At 37.8% G+C, this 13,262-nt stretch overlaps 1 protein-coding gene across 8 annotated transcripts in view; it reads right to left on the minus strand.

The window, feature by feature from the left end:
• The window catches only part of PARPBP (PARP1 binding protein), a 42,126-nt gene extending 28,886 nt beyond the window's left edge, over positions 1-13,240 (minus strand). For 2 of the 8 annotated variants that reach the window (XM_030960045.1, XM_030960039.1), the window contains exons 1-6: positions 13,022-13,240; positions 11,820-12,337; positions 4,350-4,577; positions 3,384-3,491; positions 2,557-2,727; positions 825-979 (exon numbers count right to left, since the gene is read on the minus strand). In XM_030960045.1, coding sequence (XP_030815905.1) covers positions 825-979; positions 2,557-2,727; positions 3,384-3,491; positions 4,350-4,577; positions 11,820-11,969 — 812 coding nt within the window. In that variant the 5' untranslated portion in view covers positions 11,970-12,337; positions 13,022-13,240. Of the gene's footprint in view, positions 1-824; positions 980-2,556; positions 2,728-3,383; positions 3,492-4,349; positions 4,578-5,947; positions 6,044-7,870; positions 7,913-11,819; positions 12,338-12,946 lie in introns of those variants that run through there. The other 6 variants (XM_030960043.1, XM_030960041.1, XM_030960042.1 and 3 more) reach the window with 6 other exon arrangements.
• Between the last annotated feature and the right edge of the window lie 22 nt (positions 13,241-13,262).

The following is a 13,262-nucleotide window of genomic DNA, read 5'->3' on the forward strand; positions in this document are numbered from 1 at the left end:
AGCTTCAATGGAAACTGAACATTAACTTAAATTATGCTTACTTACAATATTTTGTTTTCCACTGTGAGCATTAGACTGATTCAAACTTGAAAAAAAGATTCTTTAGTATCAAGCACAGAACGATTATAGCTGATTTGCCAAAGTTTTGTATGGAAAAATTACTGATTATAAATGACAAAATTATTAATTTCTATGAAGCTTAAGAAAATAGCTCTTCTCTCTGTAATAATGCCAGTACTTACCAATTCAAACCCGTGTTACACTTATACTTCTCTAATTAATCACAAATTTATAAGCCTGCCCAAAAGATTAACTTCAGTTCTTCAAACACAATCAAAATCAGCAACTCCACCAGAGGCTCCCTAAGAAATAATTCTTATGCTTCATTTATACAGCTAAAATAAAAGATAGAAAAGGCTAAATAACCAACACTGTCATTTGTTAGCAGCAAAAAAGACTCCTTTACAGAAGGGTAAACAGAATAAAATGGCCAAAAGGAAGGAATTCAGTAGCAAGAAGTAAAGCACATATCAGTTTATGTACTTACCAGACTCACAAGTTGGAAATCTTTGTAACTTCATTTACAACTAGGAAATAACCAAACCACCATACATACATAAATTTGATTAAAATTCAGTACAAAAAAAAGAACCCTCAAAAATTAATAAGCTTACCCCAATTGTTTTTCAATTATATTTTCAAATAAGGTTTAATTTTTAAAAATTTACTCTGAATTCTTTACTAAGTGCATTATTTGATTTTCTTTTGTTCTTTTTATTCAAGCACAAAAAACAGAGGGGCTCACCAAGACAAAAATCTATTACCTTGTATTTAAGATCTCACCAACAATTTCTTGCAGCTTGTCAATAAAATTCACAAAGTTGGAAAGCCCTTTTACATGGGCTCTTAAAGGATCATACAAAGAAGATGCAGAATCTCTTCCTCCAAGTTCTATGGTCCGGATAAAAGATGTTGCCATCTATTAGGAGAAATAGCCAGAAATATCAAACTACAGACAGACATGGACTGTACATACATTGAAATGAGCCTTTCCTAAAGGTCTGTAAATTATGTAAAAGCTGGCTGATAGCAGAAATAACTTCCCTGAAATCAAACCACAGCCCCTAATTGCAAGCTCTGTACATCTCAATATTTGCAAGATCAATACCTAAATAGAATAATAGCATTAAAGAAAAACCCCACAAGCCGAAGTAAAAATGATCCAAACTCATGTGATGTTTACATCAGACTTTTGAAAGCTTAGGACAAAAAACTTATTAAATCATCAAACAAAACTCTTTTGTTGTTGTGGCTGTTGTGGCTCCTGCCGGCCTCACAAAAACTGCTCTTATATTCAGAGGGCTCTCTATGACCCAAGGACCATTTTAACATAAGCATGTAAACGTTGACTTCAGCTTATAACAATTTTCAGAGATACAAACAATGGATATTTAAATCTTATCAGAAATGATGACAGCTAAGTCTTCTGTCATTCTGAAAGTGTCCATATTGTTTTATATGCTTTAAGACAACAAATATGTGCCAAAAGCATACCTTAGAGTACAACTCCCAAAAATTTAAGGCAACAGTAAGAACAAAACCCCTAGCAGTTGTCCAGGAAGGTGAAAATAAGGCTAACAACCCAATGCACTTGACACAGATGCAGTGATGTTAATTCTACACACAAATTTTAATTTCAGAGTACAGAGCCAAATCATAAAGCTCTTAGGGCTGGAAAGAAAAAAAAATTGAATTATTCTAGCACAGAAAGTAAACCTGCCAGTATTCCTGTCTTTGTGCTAAAGATTTTCTATGGATCGAGTACACAATTCATAGGACTTTGCCTTCCCAATGGAAAATACTCATTTTCAGGATTTCTACAAGACACAGATGCCAGAAAAGGTGACTTCTTTACACAGTAGAGAAGTTTCCCCTCTGGCAACTGTGAAGAAGACATGGTAAATCCAGTCCAAACACATACAGTTTTTTATACAATGTTAACAGAGCATTAGGAGCTAAAATAATTAAACCTGCAACTGAGATTTCACAACTTTTCCATATTTATTCAACCATAAAAGTTTGAGAATGCAGCTGCTTCAGTGACTACATACCCATACTGTTTTTAACTCAGACTGCTGTTGTCTGCCCTGAGGTTACACTGCATGCAAAATTTAATGACTATTTTGAGTGTGAGGGACTACAGTGGTTCTTTGGAGAAAGAATTCTTATTTGACTTATTTCAACTATTTTTGAGATGGTTCTTTGCTGACAATTAAAGCAAGATCTCATTTTAGAACTCTTGAGATACACACAAACTATTTTTACTGTCCACCTTGAGATCCCATGACCAAACAAGAAACTGTTTCCACAGAATCTATTGTCTTTTTAGCTTTAAAATCCTGTTCATGGTCTTTTGAGCTTTAAAATCCTGTTCGTGGTGGTACTTGACTCAGCTTGCAAACATCAGTGCTGCTTATTAGATTAAAGCAATATCCTCTGTTTAGAGATCTAATTTATTGGCCCTGACGTCCAGGAAGATTCCTTTGACACACATACCAGAAAAATTGACATTTTTCTCTCCTGTGAGGCATGTTTGAGGTTAGTGAAGGCTTCTCTACCAAGTCCTCTGTCAGGAACATTTAAAATATGAGCCAATGCCAGATCATCCTTAGAATTCACCAAAAGGCTTAAATATGAACAGACAGACTTCTTTGCCAGGACTGCCACCTGCATGAGAAAACATCACACAAATTGGTCCTCCTGCTGCTGAAAATAATGTTTCATTTTATTTTAAAGTTAATTAGACATGTACTGATGTAGTATTTGGAAGAGTAAGAATTCACCTTGCATCATTTCAAAATGCTACTTTGTGCATGAGGATCTGGAAGTCTTGATGAAAACAAACATGATAAATAAGTTAAAACTGCATACATGGTACTCGAATATTCACAAGGTGTTTGAGGGTTATTAAAATTGGTTATAAATTTCTGTTTAGAAACCTCCCCACAGACATCCCTTTTCTATCTCAAAGCAAATACTAGCACCATTAAACCATGTAAGAATTTGTCATTAACTTCAAAAAAGTCTTTTAACTTCAGTTATTTAATGCGCAGTTAAAACAATGTTTGAGTGATTGTGTATTTGTAGAAAAATTTGTTCTACATCAAGTGCCTGTCATGCTGGACTGCCCTCCAGAATATAAATTTCAGCACATAGCCCCATATACACCTACAGTATACTCAAGTGATACAGAATTTGGATATGCAGGTTGGTTTTTTTCAACCCAGCCACATGTGAATAACAATCATTGGAAAATAAAACAATGTTATATTTCATCTTTTCAATAGATACAGAACATTACAAGAGACAAAGATAATTCTTACCTTCACATGCTCCTGGCCCTGTCTGTTGATTCGTGTAGGAGTGGAAAGAACAGAACCATTATTTTCTTGTGCATTCATTACACCAGAAATAAATTCCAACATTTGAACCTTTAATAAAAAGATCATAAAAAACTTAAATATGAAGATTACTAGAGAGCAAAAGTGGGTTTAAAACCTGGTCTAAACCTGTCACTTTGCTAGTGCTTGAGGTCAGCACAGCCCTTACAGTCTACTTTTAGTTTTAGTCTTCTGAAGTATAACTGTTCTTGTAGAGAAATGAAGTGCAAGATTAAAATTAGCTTAGAAATTATCTCAAACAGTTATTTTATACACTTGCCCTAGAAAACACTGCTTACACTTTGGAGAACATTAATATGTTATGCCAAGTTTCAGCTCATTAACTCATCTAAGTTGTCTATCTTCCCCATGAAACGTGGGAGGAAAACACATTAAAACTCCCAAATAAACAAAAGACTTGCAATAAACTACAACACAGCTGTAGCTGAGTGGCTGAACTGGAACTTCTGAAAAAAAAAAACCTAACATGCAAATACATATATTATACAGAAGTTTTGTTTAAAGAGCGTGGTGTTTTCAAAACAGTAATCATTAAAAATATTTTGGCTGCACATCAATATGCAACCAAAACTCCATGGCATATTAATTACTAAGCTTTGTACCAGTTTTATCAAATCTCTATAGTTTATTTCTCATTCCAATTTATGGCAAGGAGCCATTTATTGATAGAAGAGTTGTGGGACCTCACTATCCAGCAGGACGATAGAGAAATAATTTTTGAGTGAATTTAAAATCCCTTTACAAAACTTAGTAATTTAAACTCAAGGACTTCCCCAACGTTGTGAATAATCCAGAGCTTCTGTGAATAGTTAGAAGTGTCATAAATCCATAACTGTAACCAAAAATACGTCAAAACAACATAAGAGGTCAAAGAAACATAATACTTACAGGGTATATGCTTTCATCCTCAGATAAAAGTCCAAGACTACAGCACTTCTGATATATGTCTATTAAATCTAACATATTGCTTCTTGCTAAGAAGGCATGATAGGCTTTTTTCACATCAGCATAATTTTCAGGTTCTTTCATGTTTTCATACAATCCCAGTTTGTCATGTAACAAATAGTTCCATGATTCCAACACATCACTAAGTGATACTGTGAAGTCTCCATGGTGCTAACAGAACCAAAAAAAAAAGCAAAACCAAAAAGCTTCATATTCAGCATAGTTTGATAACAAATTTAAAGCAAGCTGCAAATATATAAACAACAAACATATTTGAAAATCATTATAATTTAAATTGATCAGAAACAAAGTCTTACAGCTTCACATTGACAGTTGAATTTTGTTATATTCTGTCAGTATTTGTTCCTGATCTTTAAAATACCAGGCATGTATATTAAACTTCACTTAAGAGAAAATACAGTGAACATTGCAGGACTACTTCTTGCACAAAGTTCTTTATTTGCAGAAAGAGTTTTTAGCATGGCAGGCATTTACTTCCCAAAGGGAGTAATTATGGCTCCCTTACTTTGTTTCAAGCAGTAAACTGGGAAAACATTTATCAATTTTTAAAAAGGAGCTTTTCTTTCTTGTGCTAATACAGTCATACTTTATCAAAACATTGACAGTGCTGCTACACAGTTCTAATACATACATAAAGCCATGCACATCCCTCTGTTACTACTACTGTAATTAACACTAACTATGCAGTATAGACTACACCCTTTTGGTGAAAAATATCAGATTTTGTTCCATGTGCCCCTCTGCCATCTCCTCCAACCACTTGCTCTTACTACCTTCTCTTTCACAACTTGTCCTCCTCATTTTTTTCCACACCCTGCTCTTTAAACTGAGTACCAGTGCCAGCTCCCGCTGGTAAACTTTTGTCCACACTTCTGGTATCTAAAGCGCTCCCCAATATGCAGCAGCAAAAAAAGGTGGTTTTCACCATGTAACATGACATAAGTGCCCTGTGACCAAGTAACCAGCCTTGCTTTGCACTGTCCATAGTGGCAGATGGCACCTGTCTACAGCAAAGGTTTAATTCTCCTTCATGACATTTCCACATTAAGCAAATTAATTAATCACTTATAAACATCATTAGCAACATAACACATTAAATATGAAAACATGGGAAATTCTAATAATTTACATTGTTCCAGGCCAAATGATTCCTCCTTTTGTTTCTAACACATTTAGCACAACTTTCTCAATAGACCTCATTAAATACACAATTCCAAAATCCTGAAAGTCAACTATTTTGATATTGCCTAGGCAAAGAACAAGGAGAGAAAATTAAAAAACACTCACACATATTAGCTTCATACCACTTTTCTACCTTCTTATTGGTGCATGGGTAATGACAAATCAGCACTATGAACTTACATATTATTCCACATATCACCAGAATGTTAAAATTGCGTATGTGTTTTCTGAAAAGCACCTGATTTTCATTTCAGCCCCTCACAAAATTAAACATATAATCATATTATAACTCAATTTAAACAGATCAAAGCAGCAGTAGATGGGGAAAAAAATCTCACTTTATTTTGAATCAAAATCCTTCAGGAGTACCAAGTTAAAGTACAACTTCATAAGGTATCTAATAAATCAAAACCTTTCCTCACCAGATCAAGGGCCTGCAGAGATTAGCAAAGTTTATGTTAGTGCTGCAAAAATATTTTAAATCCAAATATTGCATTCCAGATATTAACATTTGTGATCAAGCATTCACTGTGATGGCATATTCCATTACTTACATAGTCATTTTGTCAAGTCTCTGGTTTTAAAATTAATTTTAAAAATACTGTGGTGTTTTGCAGTAAGCATTTGTCAACTGGCTAATAGCTTAAGGAAGTTCAAAAAGTCCCATGTTTTCATTCTATTATAGGCAGAGCAAGTATTTCATTTCATAGGAATAGAACCAATACAATATTATAAAGTACCTTCACTTCCTGGTAATGCATCATATTAAGTTACTTGGGGACTCTGGTTTTAGAATATCTGAAATCCAGTAGCAACATTTCATGCTTAAAGACGCCAATTTTTACTATTTTGAAGGTATTGTAAGTTTTCTAGAGCTAACTACATAGCAAATTAATATCCATTTTGATAGCATATTGTTTCAAAAACCAGAAACCTGTGCATTTCAGCATCAAAATTTTGGCTTCCACCTTCCCCAAACAAAGGCTCAACAACCTTTTTAGGAATATGTGCGTAAAAGATTGCTTTAAGCACCACCTCTGTGTTGGGTCTATTCTTTCCAGGCATACTCCCAGACTGCAGCATTGTTTTCTGGCTTTGTCCTTGAATTGTGTGTCCTAGATTGCCAAGCAATATGTATCCTATTGACCATCTGTTAGAGGTATGGCAGTTGTCTTCAGTTCATTGGGCAGTTTTCTTGATCTCTTCCACAAGCAATCCTCCCTCTGGGGAGACTTCTGCTGGAAATGGGCCAGTGAGTGTCCCTGCACGGCTGATAAGAATTTCATCATCCCATTGCGAGATGCTCCGCCCAGAGGGAGGAGACAAGCGTTCCCAACTGGATATAATCTGAGCTCTTGGGACGCCAGAACAGCATTTCCACTGGATTCCCAGAGGAACAGCTGCCGGTTCCCCTGGACCTTCAGAGGAAGTCTACACCCTTTTCTACAGGATCCCTGCTCCAGCAGAACCACACCTGACACTGCAGGAGGACTGCAGCCACATTTCCAACTGGACTGCTACCAACACCCTGACCCACAGGACGTCAGGTTGTGTTCTGACTCTGTCAGTGTTGTTTTGATTATTTTTGGTTTTATTTTTTAAATTTTTCTTCCCTAAGAAAAGAACTGTTATTCCTGCTCCCATATCTTTGCCTGAGAGCCCCCCTTAATTTCAAATTTATAACAATTGGAGGGAGGAGGTTTATACTTTCCAGTTCAGGGGAGGCTCCTGCCTTCCTTAGAAGACACCTGTCTTTCCAAACCAAGACACTGGGCAGTTCTGCACTCTTGTCACCTCTAGTCCTGCTCAGCCTTCCCTGCTTCCTATACTGTCACAGAGCAGAGGAGTTCCCAAACTGTGGTACATAAAGCACATTAGGGTAGGAAAAAGCAGCATTTTAAATAAGTTTCCTATCATGCTGATAGTGCTGTGCATGGACTGAGAAACTGGCTCATGTGAACACAAGCACATGGACATCAGACAGTTGTAAGGTTGCAAAGTGCAGAAGCAGCGAAGTTACAGGTCAATAGCTCAAGTTAGAGAAATGACAATATCATAGAATAATAATAAAATGACAATGGCATGGGCACTGAACACTTTTGTTCTGTGAGTGAGGGGGAGGTGTTGAGGGACAAGGTACAAGAGCCCAAGAGAGTAGATGCTCTGTTTAAAGATTACTAGAGAGCTATTGTACATATGGGACAGTGGAACAGTAGTTGCAATAGCAAAATCACAGAATAGGCAAGCAAAACTGTACTCACCCAAACAACAAACCAGCACTTTCTAAAGCCAACCTTATCACTCATAGTGGTAATAGAAACAAAAGACTGAAAATTTAGAACCCTGCTGGTTAGAAACAAATGAAACAAAAAAAAAAAAAAAAAAATCAAAACTCCACACATCCTTGCTTCCTCTTTTACCCCTCAAAACAGACACCTGTAATACTATAGAGAGAGGGGTGGGACAGGGAAGAAAAAGTCCTATCAATAAGCTAGGAAAGATGCATCAAGACTTTGGTAGCAAGAGTTTTAACACAGTTAAAACAACCCCAATTGTTAAGCAAAACCAAAATACATGAAACTAACTTACAGATAGGATTTGATTACACAGGGTATGGGAAAGACAGTAGAACAGGCTCAATATATAATTTCCTCTAAAACAAAATCCAGGGAAATATTTATTACTCCAAATTATTTTCTAAGAAGAGCCTGTCCCTGGTAGAGAAGGCTACTGAGCACTGGTGAGACCAGATTTAAGTACTGGTGTCCAGTTCTGGGCTCCTCAGTGTGAGGGAGACACAGAGACACTGGAGAGAAGTCCAACAAAGTTCACGTATCACCCACAGACATCATTGAGGGACAGGAGCACCTCACACCTGAGGACAGGCTGAGAAAGCTGCGGCTGTTTAGTCTGGACAAAAGAAGGCTCAGGGAAGATCTCATCAATGCATACCAATATCTGAAGGGAGGGTGCAAAGAGGATGGAGCCAGGAGATTTGCTAAGGTGCCCAGTGGTAGGAGCAGAGGCAATGGCCACAAACACACACAGAAGGTTCCTTTGAACATCAGGAAACACCTTTTTACTCTGAGGATGCCTGAGTAGTGGCACAGGCTGTCCAGGGAGGTTATGGGGTCTCCATCCTCAGAGACAATTTGAAAGACACCTGAGCAGGTCCTCTACTTGAGGGAGGCTGGATACGATGACCTCCAGAGTTCCCTTCCAACTTCAACCCTTCTGTGATTCTGTGAAAAATTAATCATGCAGAAGAATGGCCAAGACAACCTCTCGGCAGCCTCACCACAACATATTACATTCAACATATCATATAAAATTGCTACAAAGTTATTTAGGAGTATCTCCTTACCATCAGGGAGACAGATAGAACAGTTTAAGGGAGTCACACTGTAAAACTCCACATTTTTCTTCATTTGCCAACACAGAAACAGGATAATTAGGGAAATCATTTGAAGAAATACAAGACACCAAACAGAACACAATATTCTTCAGTCAGCACGCAAAATGCACTCATAGAAGCATGGAACAGAACTAAACCACATACTAAAACTGCTTTTATGCAAAATCAGAAACAGAGGAGCACAAATTTCAAAAGGGAAGATATATTTCTAAAATCAACAATGAAGCAGTTTTTCCTCCAGTATCAAACTTCTCATTCTAGAAGAGATTTACACATTTAAGTCTGACAACTTAAACTCACAAATTCTGGAAAAATAATTTTTATACACTTCAGTTTCCCATCTCACTAGCTAAAACAGCCATAGTCTGAAAATGACAGGTGATTATTTGACCTAACAACTCATCTTCTACTCCTGCTGATCCACAGGTACAAACAATCAACTTAAAGCAATTGCTCTCAGCTGAACTTCATCTTGAAAACTGTTTGTACTATTTCAAACCTTGAGGAAGGTTCTTCTTGAAAATGTTCCTAGATTTTAGATCTGTACTAATCAATCTAGGTGAAAGGTATTTGCTTCCATCACAAACCTTAAGCCACTTGTCTTTATGCCATGTGGCTAAAACTGTGCCACAAACCAAAGTATTTTCAGAGGGATTCAGAGCATAGATTTTTTTTCCTTTCATCCCTGCTGTTTGATCAGGGTTTATCACACTTTTTGCTATCCTTATTTCTGGTGATATTTAAGATTAATAGATTATAAAGCTTTTAAACTTCGAGTTGTCCTAAAAGCCTTATTATTTTTCATTTCCACTGTGAATACAGGTGCCAGTTAAAACACCAAATCCATTAAAGTTGTCCAGGCTCCTAAGGGAAGAGAAGTGTATTTTGGTTGTCTGTGATATGTTGGATGTGTTGGGGTTTTCTCAATACAGCCACTAAATAGCCCATTAATGAAGTTATTTTTATTGCAGTAATTGACTTTACCAAAATAGATTTCCATTCTACAGGTGCTAACAATTAAAAATTATTGTATTTAAATCAGAAACCTAACAAGGGACATGCCTACAACTGTAATACTCTGCATCTTAGTTTGAAGTTTCAGTGCTGGACAAAATAAACCAGACAGATTTTGCCTTAAGATTGTGAACTTCAAAATGGATACCATCTAAAGAAATTGTGCTTCAGAGGCAGAACATGCAAATGCTAAAATAATTTTAATCCACATATGTAAGCCAAGGTTCGTCTTATTAGACCAACTAGTATAATCAGGAAAAACATATCAGGGCTTTGAAAACTTGCTATTTCTTCAGATCTGAAGGAGAAGCTAAACATTTCAAAATTAAATTAGTTGAAAATAACTGTTATAATTTTTGTTAGAGCATCTCTGAAAGAAAAGATATTTCTGGAAGAGAGGAATATTATCTGGAAGAGGAAAAAAAAGGATAAAGTAGAATAAACTAATTACCTCTAGTGAAAGAAAAAAACTTATAGTAAGGAAAACAGGGAGCAATGAACCATAACCTTTTCATGTCTGTAAGTTTTGGCATACAGTAGAACAACACATTTCAGTTCCTATTTTAGAGGTGGCTTTGGAAAACTGTTTGCAGTTTTCCCTTGAGAATCACAACAAACATGACAAAGAGCAATCACCTCCACATGTAGTTTTGCATTAATGGCTTTTACCAGTTTTCCAAGAGTTAATTTTGATGCACACTGATTTTTTTATTTTAACCTACAGAGGTATTGTGAGGACACCAGGCTCCTGGCTGGAATATGTTACATTCCAACAAGTACAAATGTAGTATCTTGGCATTCTAGTATCCTTCCTGTAATGCTTCTAACAATGGGGGATGACTTAACCAGCTTTATACTTAATGTTTAGACAAGAGATTCCCCCAGTCTGCACATTTTAGACTACAAAATTTTTTCTGATGCACAAACTGAAGCAGGTTTTCTGTTTGTTTGGGTTTTTTATTGGCTTAGGGATTTCACTTTGATGTGGTTCTCTTGTTTCTGGTATGTTTGTTGATTTGGTAAGTTTGTTTTGGTTTTCTTACACTAAAGCTTTGTGCTACACATTTGACTTACTATGCAACACTTCAGTAAGTTTTCCAAAAACAGCCAGTATTATTTTCATCAATAATTAGGTTAATTAACCTAAAAAGGTATCTTTAGGTTATTAAAACAAGTATTGCAATAGTTCTCCTTAGATGAGACACAGGCAAAGGCCTGATTGTAAATTGCAACTGTTTCTGGTATGTTTCAGACATCCTCGAGCTCTGACAAGCCATAGCGCTTCTTTCAGAGACATTTTAGGGTTATACCTCCTCTTCACCATTTGACATTTCATGTACACAGAGAAAGCATAAAATTCCTACTGAGACTGGGTACACGCTCACAACTAACAGGTACCTACAGAAATTCATTCAGAAATATTTCTGGAGCGCCCAGAAAAAAACCAAAATGCACCCCAAATGCCACAGTTCTCCCATGCTGGTCTATAGCACAAAAGAAACATAGGATGGAAATAAACAGAAGTGACATGGTCAGCAGAAATACACTAGTGTTTAAAGTTTGGAGCTCAAATATACACATAAATCACTTCCATCCTCCCATCGGTCTCACAGTTTCTTTTTCTAAAGCCTGCTTCAATAGTGCACTTAATCATATTCATTTTCTCGCCCTGCTGCATCTGGCCCTCAGACACACCTTGTTTTAACAAACATCAAGGAAATAACCAAAATGTCATGTCAAGTTGGTGCCTATGGTTGGAACATACTGAAAAGAATGCTAACCTGTTTATTGACTTCAGCCATGGACAGTTGTAACGCCATCAACATGCAGTCTGCTCCACATACAGTAGTCCTTTCAGAGTTGGAAAATAAAGGCCATTGTCTTCTGAAACACTTGACCAAGTGTAAAATTTTTTGCTGGAAAGTAACCATTGTTCAGACTAGAAAATCGATATAATCAAGAGAAAAACAAATATAACTATGCCAAAGGGATATGCAGGTCTTCACCTCCCTACAAGCTGTGCAAACTCTTTTGTATCTTCTTAAAGACCAAGTTCCTAGAATAAACTCTTCCAACTAAACCAGACTTGCCTCACTGTGACAGAGCAACTATGAAGATAAGAGGTTAAAAGTGCTTATGCATGTCACGCCTTCACGAAGCCCTTATTTTCCTTGTACATTATGCCAACATAAAGGAATGTTATCGCAAATATGAGTCTTTGTCTCCAAAAGCAGCCTCAGAGTGTCTTCAGTACTTTCTGCATTTGCTATAGATGAGTGTCTACAAGGATGTTTTAAACCTGGAAAAAAAGAGATTTAATATTTGTAAGAGTTACTAACACAGATGCAGTCTTTTTCCTTTTTCTTTTTAAATTTTGGGGTTTTTAATTCTGTAAGCCATTATCTTCTCCAGCAATAAGTGGACTACTTCAGTCTTTGGTCTATTTCACCTTCTTATATTTGTCAAGACAAGGTACGTGACAATGTAGCAAAGTTTGCCTTTAAACTTGTTCTTTTCTGAAACAAAGTTTCCTAACACTACAGTGACACTACAGGAGCAACACCCATCCCATTTACTTCCAGAAGACAAAACTCAATCTTTGACCTTTTCCCGTACAGCTGAGACAGCCCACAGCGCGTTTGTTTTTTGGTTGTTGGCAGGACTGTACCAAAATGAGGAAGCGTGACCAAAGGGCAGGGAGGATAGGAGACAACGGGAAACAAGGACGACTGCAACAGCAACTTCTCACTCTCCAAAACGCTTGAAGGGGACACTTGACAATGTGAACGTCACATGGGGGTCACAGAGGATGAAACAGGTGGGCTGCAAGTCAGCGTGGGGCAGAGTAAAACCTCTCCGAAGGATTTTCTTTTTCCCCACCCTGTGAGCTTTCCAAGGGGGACCATACCTGTCGCTCACACCGAAACAGCCCGAACTCCCTGTGGAGCCGTCCCTAACACCCAGAAACCGGAACGGGCATTACCATTGCGGCCGAGCGGTCCGGCTGGGCCGCCCCGGGCCCCGCGACCGTGCCCTGAGAGCGGTGCCGGAGAGGGAGCGCAGCCGTGCCCTGAGTGCGGTGCCCTGAGCGCGGCCGTGCCCTCAGCCCGGACCCCTCAGCGCCGTGCCGAGCACTGCCGCTGCCGCTGTGGCCGGGCCGGGCTAGGGCGCGGCGGCCGCGTTCAAATCCGCCGCGCGGCCCAATGGGCGCGGGGCCGCTGCCC

Source organism: Camarhynchus parvulus, chromosome 1A (assembly GCF_901933205.1).
Source record: "Camarhynchus parvulus chromosome 1A, STF_HiC, whole genome shotgun sequence".
Classification (NCBI taxonomy): domain Eukaryota; kingdom Metazoa; phylum Chordata; class Aves; order Passeriformes; family Thraupidae; genus Camarhynchus; species Camarhynchus parvulus.